The sequence below is a fragment of the Morus notabilis genome, unplaced genomic scaffold (genome assembly GCF_000414095.1).
Source record: "Morus notabilis unplaced genomic scaffold, ASM41409v2 Scaffold946, whole genome shotgun sequence".
Classification (NCBI taxonomy): domain Eukaryota; kingdom Viridiplantae; phylum Streptophyta; class Magnoliopsida; order Rosales; family Moraceae; genus Morus; species Morus notabilis.
Window position 1 is genome coordinate 473,626 of NW_010359240.1, and position 23,668 is coordinate 497,293.

Here is a 23,668-nt window from a genome sequence, read left to right on the forward strand (position 1 = left end):
GGGGTTAGGGTGAACTCGAGAAATGAGGGTTGGTGACTCGAATAAATTTTTGAGTTACCCATAGCCAAACATAACTTCACTCAAAAATTATAACTCAAGTTGTCTTTTCTTGAGTAAATATGGGTTGCCGAACAGCCTCTTAATAATTAAATTTGTTAGTCTAAGCCGAGTGCTTTGACCAAATCGCTTATACATGAATTGGTTTGATTTGGTTTCACTCAAAAATTTTGAACCGCCTAATAAAAGTTTAATATTTTTTATTTAGCTGGTAATTTTTCTTTTCAACCAATCATAAACATGAACACTCCAACTTAGGGATGGCAAATAGGGTGGGATGGAGGCGGAGGATGATTCTTTATCTCCATTCATGTCTTCCTAAGCTATCCTCATTCTTGTGTAAGGAAGGGTAGGGTCAGAGTTAAGGATTTTCCATTAAGGGAGCCTTTCCCATACCCGTCCTATTTTCCATCATATAGAACTATGCATTTCAAAATTATAGCGACTTAAAATCAAAATAGAGTAACAATCATTATAAATTTAGACCAAAACTAAAGGTTCCATAATAAAAACTAAATTCTATCTTTTCTTTTTTCTCTGTTTTGCAATATTGGCAATCTTACAATCATATTAAAGTCTCGTTCTCTATAAAGTTCCTTTTTGGAGTATTATACTTAGCTGGAGCTCCAGTGTCGCCTCTGGACGCGTTGCTGGACTTTTGTCCCTGAAACTTGGTCCCCGAACTAGCCTCGTCATCATCTTCTCCGTGATAGTGGCAATATATGAAGTGGCGCTTTCGTTGGAGCAGATCTGACACGCTTTGTAAGTGAGGTGTCATTCGTTTAGGTTGTTGTTTTCAACATGTTCATGGGATGGTGGCAGTGCTCCCTTGGCATTTTGTTTCTCGGCGGTGGGCTTCTCTTGGAGATGGAATTATCGATTGTCAGCTGCGGCTGTGAAAGGTGAGTTTCACTTTTAGTTTGACGCTGACTTTTCTTGACTTTATCAAATAGAGCCTTAGTCGATCTTAGTGTACCGAGGTATTATCCCGGACCTCAGGTGTATCCTAGCTGGAGCTCCAGCGTCGCCTCTGGATGCGTTGTTATGTTTGTTACTCTGTTTTTTTTTTAATACAAGTTCCCTGATATATGAGTTTTTATTCAAAAAAAAAAAAAAAACCAAATTCTTCACAAATTGTAAACTGAATCCAAAAGTAATAATCAACGCATAAACGAAAAAAGTTTAAAAACATCAAAACATAAATGTAAATTATCATTTCTTATATATTCCTAATAGCTTCAAAAAGGGATGAGGAGGCACTAAACAGTGCATCCTACATGTATATATAATATCGGAGAAGATTAGTAATTACCTTTTTTTTCCTAGTATAAGGAAATATAATCGGTAGTTTTCTTTCCCAATTAAAAAAAATACAGTTACTCTTCTTGTTAAGTAAAAAGTAATTTTAAGAGATTATTTGTATCTATACATATATTTACATAAGAAAAAACAACACATTAATAGAAGACGGGTGGGGAATACTTCTCCCATCTCCACCCATCACAAATAGGGACTAAATTTTCTTCCATCTCCATTCCACTCTTTTCAGGGCGAAGTCCCGTCCCATAAAAATTATTGTCATTCCAACTCCAACTTAAAATAGATGGAGAATGTAATATGATTTTAGGAAATCCCTCCACCTCTAATATTTATTTTACTCTATGATTCTTTATAATTTAATGCATATGTTATTTTCCCGTTGGGGTTAAAACAATATTTTCTTTTTATAAAAATTTAAATTTAAAAAATTCTACTACAGTACTCATCACTTGAATACTCTTTTTTTTTTTTTCCCCTGCAATGACAAACAGAAAATTTAAAGAAATTAATGCAAAATAAAAAATAAAAAAAAAATCAACTATTTGCATTCAGCACCCCGTCAGTACAAAAAATGCTAGAAAACACCCAAAAGATTTGTCTTAGACCCTTGGTTGGCGAGCAAAGCGCTCAACCATCGCTGCTTTCTTCTTCTTCTTTCCAGAATCAGGTATTATTCTCTGCTCAATTTGTTTCTCTTTTCTCCCAAATCTCAATCAACTAGGTTTTCCAATTTCGTTTTCTATTGCTTTCGTTGGAACATTGAGTTTCGAGTTCGCAAAATTTGAAAAATTCACTTTTCAGTTGTTCAATTGGCCATTTGGAGGAATAGTAATCAGATACAATTTAGACAGGAACCAAAAAAATTTGCAAATTTTGGCAATCCCGATAAAGCCTTAACGCAATTTTGTTTTTCCATTTGAAATTCAGGTTTTCTGATCAAAGTTCCTCAAAATCAGACTTTTTGGGTTGAATTTGTGTTGGTCGGAGGAAAAACATTGAGTTTGATTTTTGGGTTCTTGTCGGTATTAGGTTTTTGTGTATTTATATAGATAGACTGGGGAAAGTAGATATGAGTGTGGTGGGATTTGATATTGGAAATGAGAATTGTGTTATTGCTGTGGTGAAGCAAAGAGGGATTGATGTTTTGTTGAACGATGAATCAAAGCGAGAAACCCCGGCCGTCGTTTGTTTCGGTGAGAAACAGCGGTTTCTGGGGTCAGCTGGGGCTGCTTCAGCTGTAATGAACCCGAAATCTACGGTCTCTCAGGTGAAGAGACTTATTGGTACTAAATTTAGTGAACCTGACATTCAAAATGAGCTTAAGCTGTTCCCGTTTGAGACTTCTGAGGCACCTGATGGTGGCATTTTGATTCACCTGAAGTACTTGGGTGAGACTCATACTTTTACCCTGGTTCAGATTATGGCGATGCTCTTCGCGCATTTGAGAGAGTTAGCGGAGAAGAATTTGGAAATTCTGGTCTCCGATTGTGTTATTGGGATCCCTTCGTACTTTTCAGACTTGCAGAGACGCGCTTATTTGGATGCTGCGTCAATTGCTGGGTTGAAGCCTTTGAGATTGATGCATGATTGTACTGCAACTGCACTTAGTTATGGGATTTACAAGATGGATTACTCCGCTTCTGGGCCGACTTATGTTGCTTTTGTTGACATAGGCCAATGTGATACTCAGGTCTCTATTGCTTCGTTTGAATCGGGTCATATGAAGATATTGTCTCATTCTTTTGATAGTAACTTGGGAGGGAGAGACTTTGATGAGGTTTTGTTCCATCATTTTGCTGAGAAATTCAAGGAGCAGTATGGCATTGATGTGTACTCTAATGTCAAGGCGTGCATTAGGCTGCGAACTGCGTGTGAGAAGCTAAAGAAAGTTTTGAGTGCGAATCCGGAGGCACCCCTGAATATCGAGTGTCTAATGGATGAGAAAGATGTTAAGGGCTTCATTAAAAGGGAGGAATTTGAGAAGCTGACTTCAAGGTTGTTGGAGAGGATTGTTCTTCCTTGTAGCAAGGCTTTAGCTGATGCAGGGTTGAGTGCGGACAAGATTCATTCTGTTGAGCTTGTAGGGTCAGGGTCTAGGATCCCAGCTATTACTAGATCATTAGCTTCAGTTTTCAAGAGAGAGCCCCGCCGGTCGTTGAATGCAAGCGAGTGTGTAGCCCGTGGATGTGCTCTACAGGGTGCAATGCTAAGCCCTGTTTTTCGGGTCAGAGAATATGAGGTTTGTATATCTTAAAATTGAACTTGTTATGGAGCTTTTCTTTTACAAATTTCTTTATTATTTTTCTTTTTGGTTTCTATGTTTTTCCATATTGCTTAATTTTATATCTTCATAGTTCTAGAAATCAACTACACTGCTAGTATTCTAAAATACAGGCATTTATCCTCGTTGTTTTGTATAGTTGCATTTTATTCAGTAACTGCATTTTATGTTTCTATATGCAGGTTCAAGATTCACTTCCTTTTTCAATAGGCTTGTTATTGGATGAGAGTCCTATTGGCACTGGGACTAATGGAATCCTGTTCCCAAAAGGCCAACCCATTCCAAGCATTAAAGTTTTGACATTTCAAAGAAGCAGTTCGTTTAAATTGGAGGCATTCTATGCTAATCCCTATGAACTGCCCCCTGCCACATCTCCAAAAATTAGTTGTTTCACGGTAATGCCTTTTGTACTATTGAGGGTTTTCCCCTCCCTGAAAGTTTTTGACATTCTATGATGGGTATGCTTAGTCCGAGCCACTGATTTTTGCAGATTGGCCCTATCCAAGGAACATGTAGTGAAAAGGCAAGGGTTAAGGTTAAAGTTCATTTAAACCTCCATGGCATTGTTAGAGTTGAATCGGCCACGGTGAGTAAGAAATTAACAAGTCTTGTAACATCATTCAACTTTGTCTCAAGGTTTTCTTATGTATGAATTTGATGTGGCTGCAGTTGATAGACGATCATGTTGGTAACTCAGTCTCAAGAGGCGAAGTTCACTCTATGGATGCAATGGACGTTGATGGTGCATCTGTTTCCGGTGGTTCTGAGAGGGTTGCAAATGGGGTAGAAGATAGTGCAAGTATACAAACAGAATCTTCGCATCCTTCAGTAAGTTTGGCAACTTCAACATTATTATGTTGTTACTGCATATTTGCATCCTTTCAATCTTTGATTTCGGTAGTTGATATTTTCCCTGTCATTGACTTTGGAATCTACCCATTTTCTTGTTAAAAGATCTAGTAGTCTAGTACTTCTCTAAAATTTTAATTGTTAATTTATTAGATGATTGGATTAGATGCAAGTTCATTTACAACCGTTCCTTTTTTGCAGGCAAAAGCTACAAAAGAGGAGAAATCCACCAGAAGGCTAGAGATACCCGTTAGTGAGAATATATACGGTGGAATGACTAAGGTAGAGCTTTCAGAAGCGCAAGAAAAAGAACTTCAGTTGGCCCAGCAAGACCGAACTATGGAAGAGACTAAAAACAAGAAGAATGCTTTGGAGTCGTATGTTTATGAGATGCGTAATAAGGTATAATTTTTACATATTCCCTATAAAGAGGTATTATGATTTTGTTATAACCTGCTCAAAACACGTCTATGACAAATGTGGATCTTATGATTTCTATGCCTGTAATATATTAGGATTTAGCTCCAACAAATGTGTAAGTAGCTTTACATGTGTTGCATTTTAGGTATATATTGAGTTGACTATGAGCCTTGTACTCTTTGGAAAACTCTCATACATGAAAAAATTTCTTTTATTGTGCTTGTGAGAAAGACCAACATGCATAATAGTGGACCTTGCATCCAAGGAATTGGACCCGTTCTTAGCCATATGGCTGCATATAGTGCCTAGACTGAGGAGCTCTACTGTTATAGTTTTCAGCATGAGTAAATCACTCGAACCCTTATCCTGGTGACTTTGGCCATTTCGTTTTTCTCGATTATGGCATCTTCACTAATAGTTTAGGACATGTTTGTTTCATACACTCAAACTCAAATCATTGATTGTGTTTCTCTCACAAAAAAATTGAATTTCAAAAGTCAGAATCAAGAATCATGATTTGAGTATACCTTACAAACGGGCCCTTAGTTGTAGTCGAATAGGCCTTTTCGTTTGTACTGTATTATCTCCGAAGGCAATATTTTAATTTATCTTATTCATTTGAAAGCTCTTCAGCACATATCGGAGCTTTGCAAGTGATCAAGAGAGGGAGGGCATCTCCAGGAGCCTACAACAGACAGAGGAGTGGCTTTACGATGAAGGAGATGATGAAACTGAAAGTGCTTATACTTCAAAGATGGAAGATCTTAAGAAGGTTATTGTCTCTTCTTAAACTCTTTAACAGTTCAACTTTCAGTTTCCATTCCCTCATTTTTTTTTTTTTTTTCTTTGCCTCTTACAGCTTGTGGATCCAATTGAGAATCGCTATAAAGATGAGGATGCAAGAACAGAAGCTACAAGAGATCTCTTAAAGTGCATTGTGGATTATCGTACGGCCGTGGATTCACTTCCCCCCAAGGACAAAGAACTGGTATTTCAATAAATTAGCTTATCATGGTGGTGGCTAATCATAGTTTACTGTTATTGCAATAGTTTATTCAATGTTTTTAACGTTTCCAATCTTCAGATTGTTAACGAGTGCACTAAAGCCGAGCAATGGCTCAGAGAGAAAACCCAAGAACAAGATTCCTTGCCAAGGAATATTGATCCAGTATTATGGTCAAGCGATATCAAGAGCAAGACTGATGAACTAAACTTGTAATACTCATCCTCTCGCACTTCTTAATCGTCATACTAGAACTCCAAAATACGGTTTCTGATGTTTTACATCATTGCAAGTATATGCTCGTTTGATTTTTGGAAAATGCTCGAATTATTTAATGGGGAAATTCTACAATTCCGTAAAAGTGTCCCGCTCTAATTGCCATAAGCTATGCCATGAGTAAATATCTTGATTTAAGTAATCTGTAGTATATTTTTTGATCATTTTTTTTTTTATATATATTATTTTCAGGGCATGCAAGCATATATTGAGATGCAGGGCTTCTCCAAATAGATCAGACCAACAGGATACTTCTGACCACACATAAACTGATTGGTGCAGTGATGCCTCATAGCTTTTGTTTAGAATTCTTGTTTGCTCTGACAAATGTAGATTTCTTGTGTTATGTCTTTCCTTTTTCTTTTCTTTTCTTTTTATCCCCCTCTATTCCTTTATACAAGCATATATTAATGAGCATAGTAAAATATTGAGATCTTAAAATGTCCAGCGTTTGGAAAAATTTTGTTGTCGTTATTCATGGTTTATAGAATGCTCTAATATTGTCGTTTGGTTTTTTACATTTATGTTATTGACAGAATCATACAGTTGAGACAGTTCACGATTGTATTCAATGAATTGATTCTTTTCTGCGTGAAGAGCGATAAAAGTGAGTGACGCTTACTTCTATAAAATTGACCAACTTATAGGATTTATGGCTTTTGTTATAGCTTTTACCATGAAACTTTGTTCTCATCAACTCAGACCAATAATAGATGCTGGTCCTTTCCGGTATTCGGTTGACCATGAAATTATCGTTAATTGGTGCCTTTAATCCCAAAGCCTATTAGTTCCTGAACTTTTAATTTTAACAATTGAATCCTCATATTCTTAATTTACTGGCAAATTTAATCAGATTAATAATGTCCATCTAAAAATGGACGGAAAAGTGTGAGTTTAGCATGGTGCATTGCACTTTGTGCTGGTGAGTTCTTAAAAACGTCTGCACTAGTGATATGAGGTGTGACAAGAAATGCATTGATTTTTTTATCTACAAGACAACAAAGTATCCATAAATCAGATTTCTGCTACTTGACCAGTTAACATCTCTGAGGAAACTTTTTAAATTTTAACAAATAATTAGAGAGCTATTTTAGCTAACATTTTTTAAGTGAGTCATTCCAACTATACTTCCTTTTTAACAAAACATAAATTATTTTAATATTTATTAAATTTAAAATATAAATAACTTTATTAAATTTAAAAAAGAACTCTACATTTATTACTATTTGAAAGAACAAAATAAAATAAAAAATTTAAATGGCTAACCACTTTTAGCTTGCTATATTTGACTAGTGTAAAATGCATTTTCTAAAATAGCTAACTATTTAACTAATAGTTTTAGTGGAAAAAAAAAAGTTAAATCATTAATTATTTTGACTAAAGATATGAAACGGCTAGCATAGTTAGAAATACTCTTAATAGCTTTCCTAACATAACCATTAAGAACATGGAGCAATTATTAATATAGATAAATAATATATGTGTATACAACAAAATATATAGAAAATTTTTTAACTTACCTTTAAAAATGTATGAGTCTTAATTTTTACCCATTACTTTTGATTAATACTCTTTTGACTAATATAATATTTGATTAAAATAGTATTAATTAAGAGTAAGAGGTAAAAATCAAGATCCATGCAATTTAAGAGGCTATTTGACTTCTTTTCCAAGTATAAAAGTTTTAGGCTTACCCTGGTGATTCGCCAGCACAAAACCAAGTGGAGACAATCTCATATTTAGCAGGAGGGAAAGAAGTATAATTTTTTTTTCTTTTCATAAATTTCACTCTTCCTACAACAAAATACAATTCTAGATCCGCACTAGACAATGTTAGACGTTAAGCACCTAAACTTTAACGAGAGCCATCGTTTAGTGCTTCAGGAATTAAAATGTTTTTCTTAAAGAGTATGAGAAAAAAGAATGAAGACAACGGGACATGGACAAACAAGAAAGCAGAGAAACAATATACAGATCTAACAGATAATCCCAAGAAACGGTACAGAATGTGTGAAAACTTGGCAAAAATGGTCAGCTTTTCTTCTTCTTGGAACTGGCTTTCCTTTCGGCTTTATTAAGCCCTCCTTTATCCTGCATTATAGATAAGAATGTTACAGAATGCGAACACGAAAACATCAACAAAATAGATAAAGATGCGTTTAGATTTACCTTCTTGTATTGTCTGTAAGCAATTTGACCTGTCAGCTCCTGCCCATTTTTGTTGACATAAACCTGATGACAAACATTAGAGCATTAGCTTCGGCCTAGTGTTACCAAGGCAAACGAAAATACAGGCCGATCGAGTACTAGTGACTTGCGAGTTTTAACCATGCAGCAACTAACGATCCACCAGGAATAAAGATCAAGTAAACAAAAAAGATTCTGCTAATTGTTGCAATACACAACTTTACGTACCTTCCGTCCATTTGGGCCAGTATACCATTGACCGACAGATTGACCATTCGAATGCGACCCTTGTTTTCCTGAGTTCTTTTTATTGCTAGTAACACTGCTTCTGGGATCCAACCAGCTTCCAGAGTCATGCAAGCCTTCTCCAGCACTAGATGCTTGCGCTGTATTTCGTCGGTTCTTCGAGCTTTTCTTAACACTCTTTTTCCCTGCTACTTTCCCTCGTTTTGGATCTACCCAACCTTCAGAAGCATGCAAAACCCCTCCTTCGTTTAGTCTTCTTGACGTATTACTTTGCTTTTTTGAGCTGTTCTCAGCATTTGCTTTAGTCCTTCCCCTCTTTGAATTTCTCTCAGGATCAACTTGTTGAGTTGCTTGTCGTTTCGAAGGCTCTCTATTGCCAAATTGGCCCCTGCACAGACAAATAAGTACATATAACAACAAGTCTTGATATCACAAATAAAAGTTCTCACTTGTCAAAAGAATATAAGCAACAGAAGAGATAAGTACTTACATGTAATCAATAACTGCTGCACCATTCTGCTGATTTTCATTGTTCTCATCAATACCTAGTGGAAAGAAGTTGGGTAAGCGATTGCGAACTAACTTCCGAATCCTTGGATCATGATGGAGAAAGTAACGATGAGCAGGCAGAATTAGATTAGCTGTATTCCAGGGTTGTTCGATGCTTTGGCCATTTGTAGTTTCCCTAAAACCTGAAGAGCTCTTGACAGATTTATCACTCCCTAGTTTCACAGATGCATTTTTGTCCTTCACAGAGTGGAAGTATTGATTACACATCTCATCTAATGCAGGTGTTGGAATGCGAAAACTCTTAACTGGGCAGAAATCTTTCCACAAATCTGCACTTTTAGGCATACAATCTGAAGCATTTCTTTTCTGTCCACTGGTAGTGGCAGATTGGCCGTGATTAGATTGTTGCTTCTTGGAGGATTGATCAATTTGAGGATCCCCCATGATCATAACTTTTTCGCTTGTGGAAGGCTCATCAGAGTCGGAATCAATTAACTGGAATTTTCGAAGAGGACTAATAGTCAACTTGGGAAACAATCTTTCACTATGGCTAATTTCTGCACTTGCAGAAGCTGTTGCAGTTGAAACTGGTTCTTTGTTTCTTGCCTTCCACTCGCTTGATTGTTTTGTAATAGCCCCACAGCCATGTAATGGGATCTTTGAACTACTACACATGGAACGATATTGTGTTGGCGGGTGCAGTTCTGTAACAGAACGTTTAATCCAAAAAAGAGAACTAGTAAACACAAACATACTAACAATTCATAATCGAAATATACGCAGTCGTCTCAAAATGAAAAGCAGCTCCGCAAAGAGATACTCAGATAAGCATCTAAACAGAAGTAAAAGATAGATTTTACACTTAATATAATTACTCATTGTTCATTGACCATTATACATGTGCATCCATCAACAATCAATGGCCCACCACCTGCATTCTAATAAGGACAAGAAATGTTGATATTGATATTCTACGAGAAGGGGTTTCAGAAGAACAAACCAATCCCCCTCACCTTTATATATGCCCATATGCCCGTATGTATATATATATATATATATATAGACACACACACACACACATATACATACATATATATCTGGGAAATTCCTCACTGTTAAGTGACCTAAGCTCAGATGGGTCTGCAGCCAAAAGCATTCATCAATCTACATAATAGCCTGCCTAAATGTATCTACAGTCCGCGTTTACACATATTCTAGACCGGATTATGTTAAAAAAATGATTTCTTTTAAACCACAGAACATTAGATGTAAGCTAAACTTAACCTCGATTCTTTAAGTCGGCTTTTAATGGTTAGCCCTATTACCATTTCAACCAAATTCTCTAAATATTCCAAATTCTGCAATAACATTCACCGCTTGTTATCCTATACAAGTTATGAAGCATTGAAGCTAATAATAAATCTATAAAAACCCAAATATTATCATAATGCCACTGACCCAAATATTAATAAAAACCCCACCTTTGTTTAATCTAAATGTTGCGACAAATCGTGTAAAAACTTTTCACAGGAGAGGCTTTTAACTTGATTTTTCGAGATGTTTTTAACATGATTATAATTAACACAAGAGTTATAAAAGATTAACATGATTTTTAAAACATAGTTTAGCATTTCTGAAAATAAGGAGGGAAACGCAATATTTGGATCCCATTACAAAACGCTAATTTCTTCTTCTACCTAATGGAATCTTTCCTTGTTTGGTTCTTACAAATTGGGGGAGGAAGCCAAAACAGCTTCAAAATGTCACTTTTATCTCCCCTAAAACAACCAAAAATATCAATTTAAAGATAATTGTAGCACATAATCAAAGCCATGAGCGAAGATATACCTTCAAGAACATCTTCTTGCGAAGAGAACTCTTCGATATCATCCTCAGCAACACAAGACCTCAACGCCGTCGTTTCGCGCAGCTGCGGAGGTCCTCGCCGGAGCCGTTTCAGAACCCGAGGCGGTTCGGATCGGGATTCCGGATCCGATTCGGCGACGCGGGGCCCGAAGTCCGTGTCCCCGCCGGCGTCGTCTTGGAGCGTAGGGCTAGTTGAACCGGCGGGAGGATCTTGGGGCGGTGCTTCGGCGGCTATTTGGGGCTCCGAATCGAAGAAGAGATCGAGTCCGAGGGAGAACGACGGAGGCTCAAAGTCATCCATGGAAATGGAGTAGCATAGAGAGAGAGAGAGAGAGAAAATGGAGGGAAGAGATTGGAATTGTGGCGGTATTTATAGTGCGGATTTTGAATTTGGGAGAATTGGAGGGAGTTGAAAATAAAAACGTACGTGGTGCCCTTTTTTTTTTTTGGATAAAAACGAAAAGAAAATGGCGGGTTAGTATTTCGCATGCTCGTGTGACCAGAATTTGGGCCTGATTTGGGGCTATGGTTTTTATGTTGGGCTTGGGTAGTATGCATTAGGCTTCATTGGTGTAAGTTGGGCCTAGCTTGTATCTTCCTCTAACTAGGGCTGTTCATAAACCCGAACAACCCGCAAATCCAATCCACCATACCCCAACCTAAACCGAAAAAAGCAACCGACAGCATTATTTTTAAATTTACGGCTCATTATACCTCTGGCCCAAAGTGTTTGGAGCAGATTGCGGGTTGCGCCCATAACAACCCGCAATCCCCAACCCAACCCGCACAACATACCCCCAAGCTTCGGCCCCAAGCCGAACTGTCCAAGTTCTACCCTAGGCTCGCTAACATTAGGGTTCACAATCTCATTCTCGGTCTCCCCTCCCGTGAACCCCCTCATAACTCTCTCCTCATTGCTTAGTCCTCTCGGCCGCCGTCTTGTCCACTTTCTCCGGTGCTCTCTCGCCGGACTAATAAGGATGGTTGCTATTTCTATTTAATGATGAAGTTTGAATATTATATTGAACTTTAAGTCTTTGATTTTTTGAATGTTGAAACTGACTATCCAACCCACCCCGCACCGCCCCAACCCAACCCGAACATCGTTGGGTTGTGAAATTTGTCTAACATCGTTGGGGCTAAATATGTGCAACCCACACCCTTTGGGGCGGGAAAAAAAAATCCTACCCCGCACCAACCCAACTCATGAACAGCCCTACCTCTAACTGAGACCAGTTCAACTTATTAAAAAAAGAAAGGAAAAATACACTAAATAACATAGTTTAGATATGATTTTAAAGTTAATAGCATGTTTTTTAAAACTTAGTAAATAATAGCATATCTTAATTTTTCAGAAACCAAAAAAATTGTATTTACCAAATTAACCCTTCTTAGGGTTAATCTTTTTTCCCCTCAGTTTCCCCAACCGCCGCCTCTCTCCTTCACTCTTCCACTCCTACAACTCCTCTCTCTCTCTCTCTCTCTAAAATATCGCCGGCCAAACTCCGGCTTTTGGAACCAAATGCCGACCAGCGATATTGAGGCGGATCCTCGCCGGCCAAACTCCGAGGACCTCTGCTCCTCCCTCCTCTGAGCCAGGAAAGCGACAACATGACGGATATGAACCACGTCTGATCAGATCCTGGCTGGCGGCGACGACATGACTGGGAGATGGAGTTACTCCAAAAACCACGACGATGACGACCGACTCAATCTGAGAAACGTGACACGAACCATCTCCGACCAGATCTTGGCGACGACGACGACATGACGACGAGATGGATTCGCTCCAAGAACCGCGACGAGGACGACGGAATCGCTCCGAGAACAGCGACGCAAACCGACGACGGAGAACCTAAAACTGCGACGTAGGCGACGGAATCTCAGATCTGCCGTAGATCTGCGTGAGAAGCAAAACCAAGGTCAACAGAACCACGGCCACTGAATATGAGGGCGTTTATTTCAATAATTCAAGTTTAAAATTTTAAGTTTTTTTACAGGAAAAAATTTTGACAAATAATTACATTTAATTTTTTTATTACAGTAAAAAAATTTTACATAAAATTACATTTTAATTCGAATTAAAAACTCAAATCAACGAACTAAACGGGCCTGAGTATTTTTGTTAATATGAGATTTTTGGTCGTTTTTTAAAAGAATTATGAGACATGAGATTTTATTGGATGATTTTTTTTTGTGTATTGCTCATGATTGTCACGACCCCAAATGAGACTGTAATTATTGAAAGAATTAATGGCTCGTTCACTTCACAAATTTGAGTTTTTAATTTGAGTTTAGATGTGATATTTTTTGAGAATTTTTCACTATAGCAGAAAAAGTTAGATGTGACATTTTCTGAGAGTTTTTTATTGTAAAAACTTAAAACTGAAAATTCGAATCGGTTAAATGAACGAGACTTAAATTTAATTAAACGAGATTAATCAATAAAATCTAAGAAAAATACATATTTACAAAATAAATATTAAAATATAATGTTTGGAGTTTTTTTTATAAATAATATTTAAAATAATTCATAAAGTTTAATATAATATAATTTTGAGATAGTGTCGATTAATATAATTTATATATAAAAATATAATATATCTCAAAATTAAAATTTTAAATTTTAAATAAATTTTAAATTTTACGCCTTTAATTTATTGATATTCACTTGTCATGATGTAAATTTAAACTGCTAACTCTTGAAGGAAGTTAAAACATTAAAAATAAAAAAAATGTGAGTGAAATGCTCAATAGGATATAATTTTATAAAACTAAATAAATAAATGAAAGTACATACACAAACAAATCAGTCAGAACAAAATAACTTTTTTCTGAAAAATAAAATAAACTAAAATTTCATATTACAGACAACCAGTAAGTAATTTAAGTAATTAAATTACTTACGACCAATGCAAGGCCAAACACCACCGTAGTGGTCCGTCTAGGTTTCGGGTTTTGTCGTCAAGGATATGATATTCATATCTTGTCTAGACAATCAGCGGGTTTATCAGTTCACAAGATATTTTATCTTAAGAAAATATATGTTAAAACTTTAAATCATTTCATTATGAGATCAATAGCAATAATCAAGCTATTCTCTTAAAATATCTTTCTTTGTCAAACATATATTATCTTTAAAAACATTTACATAGGTCAAAACACTTTAAAACATGCTAACAATGATATTGACAATAATATCTTACCTCTTAGATAGCAATTCCACGCGCTCGCTCTGACATCAATGATTCCATTCGAGTCTCGATCCGCGTGCATAGTATTGGTAGACTTTTCAACGTAATGGAATCGGAACAAACGGAGGTCACTGTTGCGTTCAACACGTCGAAACGAGTCAGGATATGGTCTCGGATTGACGAAGGAAGGTTGGGAGGCTGCTGAATAAAAGCTCACTGAAATTCACCCACAGGCGGCGACGGAGGCTCCCAGAGAGTTTTCCTACAGCGGACTTAGGTCTTACCCTTGGCCCCTCTGAGTTTAATGATGTGGTCAATCGCCGCCAACTTCGACATAATCTATCAGCTTGGATCTTGATTTTCTAACTGTGGGACCTTAAAATTGGTTGAGGGTTTTTGTTACTTACTTCATTCTGAGTGTTTTGACACTAAAATTATAACGATCCAACAGTTGGATCATCGGAACCAACACTCCAACGGTGGCAGCGGTGAACTCTATTCTCCGGAAATGATGGCGGGACTGTGAAATTGGCATAGGGATTTTGCTCAGCGTTCTTATTTGAGTCCATTGACACTGGCAGTGTTGAAAACTGCAGCCGAGAAGGAGGTGAACGACGTCGGCGGTGGCAGGAATTCTGCCCACCATGGACGGTGGTGGTCCGGCCAGAATTAAGCTATGAAAAGTGATGGGTTTTCTTCGTCTCTTCACACTGAATCTACATGAACTGAAATCACCTCAATTGGATATCAGACAGAAGAGATATCGCGATCGGAAGTTTCGATTGTTTTCAGAACTTCACCCTGCGATTGCGGCTGATTCTAGCAGAGTTGGAGGTCGTGCAACATGTCAACATGCTCAGCTTGTCGAGATCTTTACCGCCGTGGAGAGAGAGAGGGGGAAGGAGAAGGTGAACGTGGAAGAGAGATAGAAGGAGATAAAAAATGAGAAAAAGGAAGAAAAAGAAAAGGAAAAAAAAAGGAAAAATGAGCTTGGCCTTTCTGTGCAAATTTGATAATTAGACTTCAAAACCCAATTTAAATAGAGTATGAAATGACCTATTATTGACTAGAAAGGGAGGGGAAGAGAGATAGAAAGTAGGCTTAGGGGTGTTATTGAGTTTTTAATAATATTTTAAACTTAAAATATCAAATTATGTTATAATCTACTATTTAAAAAAAATATGTTATAATTTACCGAGCATCTCACCAAATATATTATTTCTATCATTCTCCCAAAAAGAAAAAAGAAAAAACAATAAACGAAACAAAACAAAACAAAACAAAAACAACTTTTTTAAGGCTCCACAAGATGGGAGATTTTACTTGAGACCCAATAATTTCAAAACTATATTCCATTCCACAATATCAAAATATTTTACAAAATAGGTTCCCAAAAAAATTTACAAGACAATAAATAAACAATGAGAAATTTTTCGTCTCATAACTTGAATACACAATACTTTAAATTAAGTAGACGTTTGGTTGATAAATTTAGAATCATGATTCAGAATCATTATAAATTTATGTGTATTTTTTGTGAGAAAAAATATTATAACGAGACACGAATTATGACGGATCCTTAAACCAAACACACTCAATTTGCCCAACAGACTGCTTCTAATAAGTCCCGTGTTTACTTACATGCTTTTAGGCTGTCTTTGGATCATTTTGGGTCACTCATCCAAAAGTCTCCAAATAATTCCCCTACTTGAAGTTTGCCACACATTAATACAAGAGAGAGAGGACAAAATTTTCACCTATTATCTTCAAACCAAATTATACATCTTTCTAGCATGTACATTGAACAAATCCTAATGTATATTCTTTTCCAACCAAAAAAAAAAAAAAAAAAATTTACATACAAAAACAATTAACGGTGACCCAGTTCACCGCGAGAGGAATAAAGGGCCCACAGAGATCCATCACATATCTCCATCACTGTGATCTCATCACCACCGTTCATATTCCCCATCACCAATTAGCTGATCATGATCTATGGTCGTGATCAGTCTACCTCGGGAATGCTTTGCAAGGCAGGCCTCCAAGACCGTATTTGCTGTGTTTGGTATTTATCACTAACGCTGATCAACTGGGCCAAAACTTGTTGTACGGACATGTCCTTTACGTCCATTTTGCCCAGCAACTTCTCCAATTGCTTCTTCGTGATCTTTATCTTCACCTCCGTACCACTAGTTGTACTTGTACCGTAATTAGAATAGCTAGAAGTGGCATTGACAAAGCCTTTTTCACCGCCATGCTTGAGAATTAACCCTTGATCCTCTTCAATCTCCATTATGTCATTTTTGGACGTTCCACCACTTTTGTTGACCGGAAAAAGCCCATGATCCGCCGCCGGAGAGCCCCAATCCTCGCCGCCCCACCTCATCGATGACTCGCGCCGCATACAATTTCCCATGTTTTATTTTTTTTTTCTTATTTTGGTGTTTTTTTTTTTTTTTTTTTGATGTGTATGTTATTTGTGAGAGAGCAAGATTTTTGGCAATGGAGAGGCTTGTGCTATATATATAGCAAAAGATGGGATCATGTGGCGGTGAGAGGAGATGGAGAGGTAGTGTGAAAGAGATCAAGTAGGGAGGAAAAAGTCAAACCTAATTTTTTTGTTTGCCACGTTGGATGGCATGTTGTCTACGTGGCATGTGATGGCTCGTCTGACCTCATTTGCTACCAATTTGGGATTGGCTCCAAATGAGGAGCCAAGTGTGACACCATGTTAGTTGTCTCAAAAAGTCAGTCGCACCCGACGGTGGCTCGGCTCGTGCAGCTCGGCTCGGCTTAATCAGCTAATGAGCTCATGTAAGCGCGCATATATATAAATATATATATATATATATGAAATTAAACCTAAAAGTCACTAATGAATGAAGTGTGAAAAGAATCCAATATATATGTATGAAATTAAACCTAAAAGTCACTAATGAATGAAGTGTGAAAAGAATCCAATATATATGTATGAAATTAAACCTAAAAGTCACTAATGAATGAAGTGTGAAAAGAATCCAACACTAGTATCATGATATTGCCTGAGCAATTACTCTTTGACTAGCTTCTTCAATGTAGCGATTAGTAATATTAATATTCTTTCACAAGATGGTTAATTTTGTTTAGTGATTAAGACCCTTGCATTTGGTAAAAGCATTTCATCATCGCTGTTGTTGCCCCCAAGTCCTACCTACATTTGTACGACAATAAATCTAAGATTTCGTATTTATTGTTCATATCCAATAAAAAATTGAAGACCAACCTACTGCCTCGTTCATTTCGCTGATTCGAATTTAGAATTCGAGTTGAGATGTGATTTTATGTGAGAGTTTTTTACTGTAATAAAAAAGTTAGATGTGACTGTTTGTGAGAATTTTTTACTGTAGCAAAACTCGAATCAGCGAAACGAACGAGGCTTACATGTTTCTTTCATTATATATAAAAAAAATGATATTTATCTTTTAATACATTGTGTTTAAGGCTTATTTAAATACTATATTTCATATTTCTTATGTCATCGAATGTATTCATTTAAGTTAGATTTTATACACAAATTTATACTCTTTTAAGGTCAATTCTTGATCCTGACATTAAAAATATGAAAAATTCTCTCAAATAAAAAAAATTAAAAACTAGAAATAAACCCTTTAAACTTATGGTTTTGACCTTAATTAATATCTAAAAAATACCCTAAATTGAGATAATGTATCAATTTATATATTAAATGTAATTAAAAGGTATACATTTAATGAGATTAAAAAATAAATAACGGTTGTTAAATAAACCTAAGGTATAAAACCTTAAAAAATACACACACATATTGTCTCTTTGACAAACTTGAGTAGCCATGAACATCTCTCCACGAGCCACACCAAACGAAGCCGGTACCAACAAAACTAAACCATGGCCAAAATGGACTTTTCCTAGTGTGAAAAGGCTTTAGCGAAGGGAATCTTTTCACATATTTTAAAGCACACAGGTGTGAACACAAACTTGCAAAAGGAATCTTTCATTGAAGGTCTCACTGCTCAGTCACGTGCGAGCTTGCTCGCTTTGATTACGATAAATGCAACTAACGTATGCAACTTTTTCATCATTACCCAATTATATGCGTAACAACTAGCTTGATCTTATCCATAAGTCAAATCGTGAACGTTTAATTGACAGATGCAGAATTATTTTTAATTTATGTGTATTTTTTTAAAAAAAATACTATAATAAATTACAAATTATAATTCAAATTATGACACAAATCTTTATATTAAACACCCCATTAATGATCTCCAGTCCTCATCAAATTTTGTGCATGGGATAAAAAACTCGACTTTGTTCTTTTAAGCAAATCAAGATACAAAAACATGCAGACCTCGTTCATTTTATGGATTCGAGTTTTCAATTTGAGCTGAGATGTGACATTTTCAGAGAGCTTTTCACTGTAGCAGAAAAAGTTAGATGTGACATATTCTGAGAGCTTTTTACTGTAAAAATTTAAAATTAAAAATTCAAATCGGTGAAATGAACGAGGTAGTAATTTTCTCATTACATTACTCATCTCTAGTGCTCACCAAGTTATTTCGGAAGAGAGTGCACTAATTTTATTTTAAAAATGGCAATTTTAAATATTCATGATTCAACGCACAAGAATATATGGCAATTACAAGGAAACACTAATGTAGCCTACCACCAATTGTTTACTTTAACCATAAAACTAAAGTTAGAATCTTTTATCTTCACATTAGTTTAGCAATGTACAACAAAAGTTAGTCAAATTTCTTAATTATGCCATGCATGCGTTTATTTACTCCTCATCTCGTGTAATTAACTGATCTAATTCTATTATATTTGTCAACCTTTGAATTTTGAATGTGTACTAAATATTTCTTTCACAAGATCAATGTTGAACTTTGTCTTTCATGTTGGCCTCTAATTATGGTAATATCAACAGTGTGATTTTTTTAAAAGTGATTTGAATATTAATAACTCAAAATTAGAGCATTAGACATTACAATCAACAAAATCAATTAGAAAAAAAAAATTTAATTAGTAAAATAGTGGGTTATCGAGTTACCCAAGTGAGGAACTTAACAAATATTGTTACTCTGAGCTTGAAAGATAACTTTTGGAATATCATAGTTTATGCATGATATGAACGGTGTTAGGATTAGGATCAAAACCTCCAATCTCTCCCAAAAGCACTATAAAAATTACAAAAGCATAAACCATGAATAAAAAGGGGAAAATTAGGCTCGTTTAGTTCGCGGATTTAAATTTTTAAATTTAGTTGAGATGTGACTTTATGTGATAGCTTTTTATTGTAATAAAAAAGTTAAACGTGACTATTTTTAAAATTTTTTTACTATAATAAAATTAAAATTTTAAATTTAAATTGATAAATTAAACGGGACCTAAAACTTTTTTACCATATTTGTGCATGGTTGGTGAGTTAGTTTAAGTAATTGGCTCGTTGCCTCCTTCCTACCAACCTTCCATGTTAGCTACCGTTCAAAACCATAGAAAGAGGCCATTTCACGTGCCACTCACGTGATTTTGGTTCTCCAAACACGCAATATGACATCATCACCCACCTAATATGCATGGGATCGTTACACGTGGTAATCAAATTGAATGGTTGTGATTATCCGTCATTTTAAGATGATTTCACTCGAAATAATAATATTGTTGGATATTGCAATGATGGTCACATGCAATAATGTATGTATACGTATTGTAATGGAGGGCCATGATAATGTTCATTGGTTAGACAAAAGTCTTGTGAGTTGTAACCTTTGTGTATAATCTCATAGATATGTTTTTATACATCCACCACTATATACTAGTTAGATGAAAGTGTGTGTTCAATTTGTTAATCTTTTTTTTTATACATAATTATAAAATGTTTAAAGGAATAGTTTTTTTTCTTGATTTATTAATATTCTTTAAAGTTTAACAAATTAACATGGTCTTGACTCTTGACTTAGAATTATAACTTTCTATGTGACCAAGTCATCTGTAAATTTCAATTAAATAACTTGAATTGATTAGCAAAATAATAATAATAAATAACTCGAAGATTAGAGTTTTCGTGTTTTGTTACAAAGAAATTAGAGTCTTAATTTGGACTACATGTAGGCCGTAGGGCCAAGCTAGCCTAAATATTTTTAATGAGTTTGTTGTAGAATGACTATGAATTTCTGAAAGAGGGATTTTCTTCGGTACGCTAATATACCAACATGTCAAGTATATTAGAGTATTAATTTAGACTACATGTAGGGCTAAGCTGCTCATTAAATATGTAGAAAATTATGTAAAAATAAAAATAAAAATAATGTAGATTTAACAATTATAAAAACTTGACATACCTTCTCTAGATTCTCTGGCCAAGTTGTAACCTTTTTTATTTTTATTTCTGTAATTACTGAAACTTGTGTAAGGACTTAGTTTTTAATTTTTATGAGTTTCATATGTTTTAATTTTAAACTAGTCTTCTCGTTATTGTCTCATCTATCAGTTTTCTCGCTGGGCCCAGTGGTTTTCCAGTAAATGTTCAATTATCTTGTGTGTGTGTGTGTTTTTTTCTTTTCTTTTTTTTTTGATAAATCTGTATTTTTCATCAGTTGATCAAGTCGCGCGGGTGTGTGTATATATATATATATACACACACACACACACATATCTTTTTTCTTTTTGACCCAAATATAAGTCATTAATTGTCAATTCAGTTGCCACCCTGGCCAATTTAATTTGTTTGATCATACTATTAAATATGCATGTAATTTCTTGTATTGCGATTCAGAAAATGAAGGTTTGTGTACTGCTCAATTTTGTTCTTTTTATTTTTGGTCTGTTTTCAATATATATATATATATATATGTATAAATATATTATGAATATTCATAGGTCTCGTTCATTTCACCGATTGGAGTTTAGAATTTGAGTTTTGCTATAGTAAAAATCTTTCAGAATCAGTCATAACTAACTTTTTTATTACAGTAAAAAACTCTCACATAGAGTAACATCTTAACTCAAATTAAAAACTCAAATGTGCAAACTAAACGGGTCCATAATATATGTTAGCGGCCCAATTACGATTGGTAGGTCCTGCACAACATGGGATCACCAACCACATGACTATCTGCATTCCGCACCAAGAATCCTATGAGAGTACTATATATTTAAGTTATATACAACCATTTAATTACTAAGCATCTGCAATATTTGCAATGCTTAATTATTGTACCAATTATGTAAAATGTTACATTCAAATAAGAAAATCACTCTCTAATATAATATTATTCTTAATCTTAAATTTAACATATGTTATACTTAGTGATTAATTTACTATGAAATATAGAATATGTCAAATTTTAGCGTTAATTAAATGCTACTAGTTGATTTGTCTACTTTTTCATTTAATCATTACAATATTTACATATTAAATTATTTTAAAATTAAGAATTTACTTTTACAACTTTCAAAACTTAATTATTATAACAAAAAGTAAATTTAACATTTAAAATAACATTAGCATTGGAGCACAAATGAAATTACCATATCAACTATATATGTTATTATCATACTTTTCAGTGTCAAATACAAAATTGACATTAACATTAGCATTAAAGATAATTTTTGGTGCCGGATATAAAATAAAATTGTGTGCAAAGGGAAGAAAAAGATCAACCGGTATACATATATATGTATTGGTGTATATATGTATATATATAATAAATACACAAATGTACTTTTTTTTAGAATCATTCGTATTTTTATCTTTATTAACTCTTTATTATCTTTTTAATAAAATAAAGAAATAAAGTGGGGTTTTGGTTGAGTTATTTAGTGGTTATCAATCTAGTTGGAAGATATAGTCTCTATATTTAGGCCCCGTTTATTTTACCGATTTGAGTTTAGAATTCGAGTTTTGCTACAGTAAAAAGCTCTCAGAAACAGTCACATCTAACTTTTTTACTATAGTAAAAAACTCTCACATAAAGTCGCATCTCGACTCGAATTAAAAATTCGAATTAGCGAACTAAACAGACCCTTAATTTCCTATCTCTCCATTTATTTATTTGTTTATTAAACAAAAGTTGGCACCAAATAATTTTATCGTGCTAATTTTACTTTCTATAGTTTTTTTTTTTTTTTTCTGTACAAGTAGCAGTTTGTGATTATAGACTACTTATGTTAATTAATGTTTCTGATTTGCTAGTTAAAAAGTTTACCAAGTCTAACATATATACGTCATATGAAAATATGCATGCATTCGTACGTCCATTATTTATGTAGGTATAGGTCATTGTCTGTCAAGTCTAACATTATATATATATATGTATGTATGTATATACGTATATATAACACTGCCAACTTGCTGGCTAGCAGCTCAAACCATCTAAAGTACCTGAGTTTATTTTTAATTTTGATTCATTTTTTTACTATGCATGGGAATATATAAGTGAAAAGCATTAATTCAACGAAAATGAAATCTTGTAGCTGTATTCAAGGTTTTAGACGACGTTAATTATTGCTTATTAATCTAAAGATTTTGATAAGATTTTAAAGTAATATATATGAGTTGAAATTTTATCTAATAGATATGTGTGTGTGTGTGTGTGATAGTGACTGTAATTTGTCAAATTAACAATTCACTACCTCTGCATGCGGAGTACTTTAATTTTGTTTGTTAAATATTTCAAGCACGTAATCTAATTTGACGGCATAGGAAAGTACTTTTGAATTCGTCTATTATACATTTTTGAACTATTATTTCAAGGCGAAAAAGAAATTAGACGAGATATTCTATACATATATATAATATGTACATATATAAATACTATATTAATGTCTACATACGCATATGCTTGCGTTTTAATTTGTATGTTTGCCTACATATGTGTACATATGTCAACACATATATAATAGACATGTGTGTATATATATATATATGTGTGTAAATGCATCATAGTAGACGATATATAGTGTATGAAAGCACATAGCACAACAATACCAATCTGCTACCTAGCATTTCAAACTATGCGTATACATATATATAAATACTTGACTCTTGTTATTTTGATTCAATTTTTTTACTACGCAAAGAACGAGCAATATCAAAAAGTATTACTACTATAATACAAAGAAAATCATTTGCGGGTCATAGCTACACGTAAAAAAGCATAATCATGTCAATTATTGTCGCTCATCATGATATATAAACATATATAATGGACATGTATGTGTCTATATATAATATACAGTAGATGATATAGACATATGTGTGTATATACGTGTAGTGTATAAACTTGACTGTTTTTATTTTGATTCATTTTTTACTGTACAAAGTAAGAATGATCAATATCAAAAAGTAATTCAACGAAAATGGTTTGCGGGTCAAAGCTATAATCATAAGTTTAATAATGAAAATTAATCATGGCTATACTAAAACAAAAAGTTTTCTAC

The 23,668-nt window shown here is 34.7% G+C and overlaps 3 protein-coding genes across 3 annotated transcripts; 1 reads left to right on the forward strand and 2 right to left on the reverse strand.

Moving 5' to 3' along the window:
* The first annotated feature begins 1,964 nt into the window (after nucleotides 1-1,964).
* On the forward strand, nucleotides 1,965-6,650 carry LOC21400822 (heat shock 70 kDa protein 16). The gene is made up of 10 exons (XM_010093848.2): nucleotides 1,965-2,044; nucleotides 2,305-3,616; nucleotides 3,841-4,053; nucleotides 4,149-4,244; nucleotides 4,328-4,486; nucleotides 4,709-4,909; nucleotides 5,553-5,699; nucleotides 5,787-5,915; nucleotides 6,012-6,142; nucleotides 6,399-6,650. The coding sequence occupies exons 2-10, from the start codon at nucleotides 2,447-2,449 to the stop codon at nucleotides 6,472-6,474; spliced, it is 2,322 nt and encodes a 773-aa protein (XP_010092150.2). The 5' UTR covers nucleotides 1,965-2,044; nucleotides 2,305-2,446; the 3' UTR covers nucleotides 6,475-6,650.
* A 1,587-nt stretch (nucleotides 6,651-8,237) lies between these two features.
* Nucleotides 8,238-11,316, reverse strand: LOC21400823. Its single transcript, XM_010093849.1, has 5 exons — nucleotides 10,998-11,316; nucleotides 9,130-9,853; nucleotides 8,622-9,027; nucleotides 8,376-8,438; nucleotides 8,238-8,297 (listed from the first exon to the last, which is right to left on the reverse strand). Exons 1-5 carry the CDS (start codon nucleotides 11,314-11,316, stop codon nucleotides 8,238-8,240), a joined length of 1,572 nt encoding a protein of 523 aa, XP_010092151.1.
* A 4,898-nt stretch (nucleotides 11,317-16,214) lies between these two features.
* On the reverse strand, nucleotides 16,215-16,625 carry LOC21400825. Its single transcript, XM_010093851.1, has one exon. The coding sequence runs from the start codon at nucleotides 16,623-16,625 to the stop codon at nucleotides 16,215-16,217; it is 411 nt and encodes a 136-aa protein (XP_010092153.1).
* Between the last annotated feature and the right edge of the window lie 7,043 nt (nucleotides 16,626-23,668).

Coding starts and splice junctions, on each gene's coding strand:
- LOC21400823 (XM_010093849.1), bottom strand. CDS start 11,316: ATGGATGACTTTGAGCCTCCGTCGTTCTCCCTCGGACTCGATCTCTTC. Junction 9,854..10,997: donor GCAAGAAGATGTTCTTGAAG/GTATATCTTCGC, acceptor GTTCTGTTACAG/AACTGCACCCGCCAACACAA. Junction 8,439..8,621: donor CTGGCCCAAATGGACGGAAG/GTACGTAAAGTT, acceptor GTTTGTCATCAG/GTTTATGTCAACAAAAATGG.
- LOC21400822 (XM_010093848.2), top strand. CDS start 2,447: ATGAGTGTGGTGGGATTTGATATTGGAAATGAGAATTGTGTTATTGCT. Junction 4,245..4,327: donor TTAGAGTTGAATCGGCCACG/GTGAGTAAGAAA, acceptor ATGTGGCTGCAG/TTGATAGACGATCATGTTGG. Junction 5,700..5,786: donor AGATGGAAGATCTTAAGAAG/GTTATTGTCTCT, acceptor TGCCTCTTACAG/CTTGTGGATCCAATTGAGAA.
- LOC21400825 (XM_010093851.1), bottom strand. CDS start 16,625: ATGGGAAATTGTATGCGGCGCGAGTCATCGATGAGGTGGGGCGGCGAG.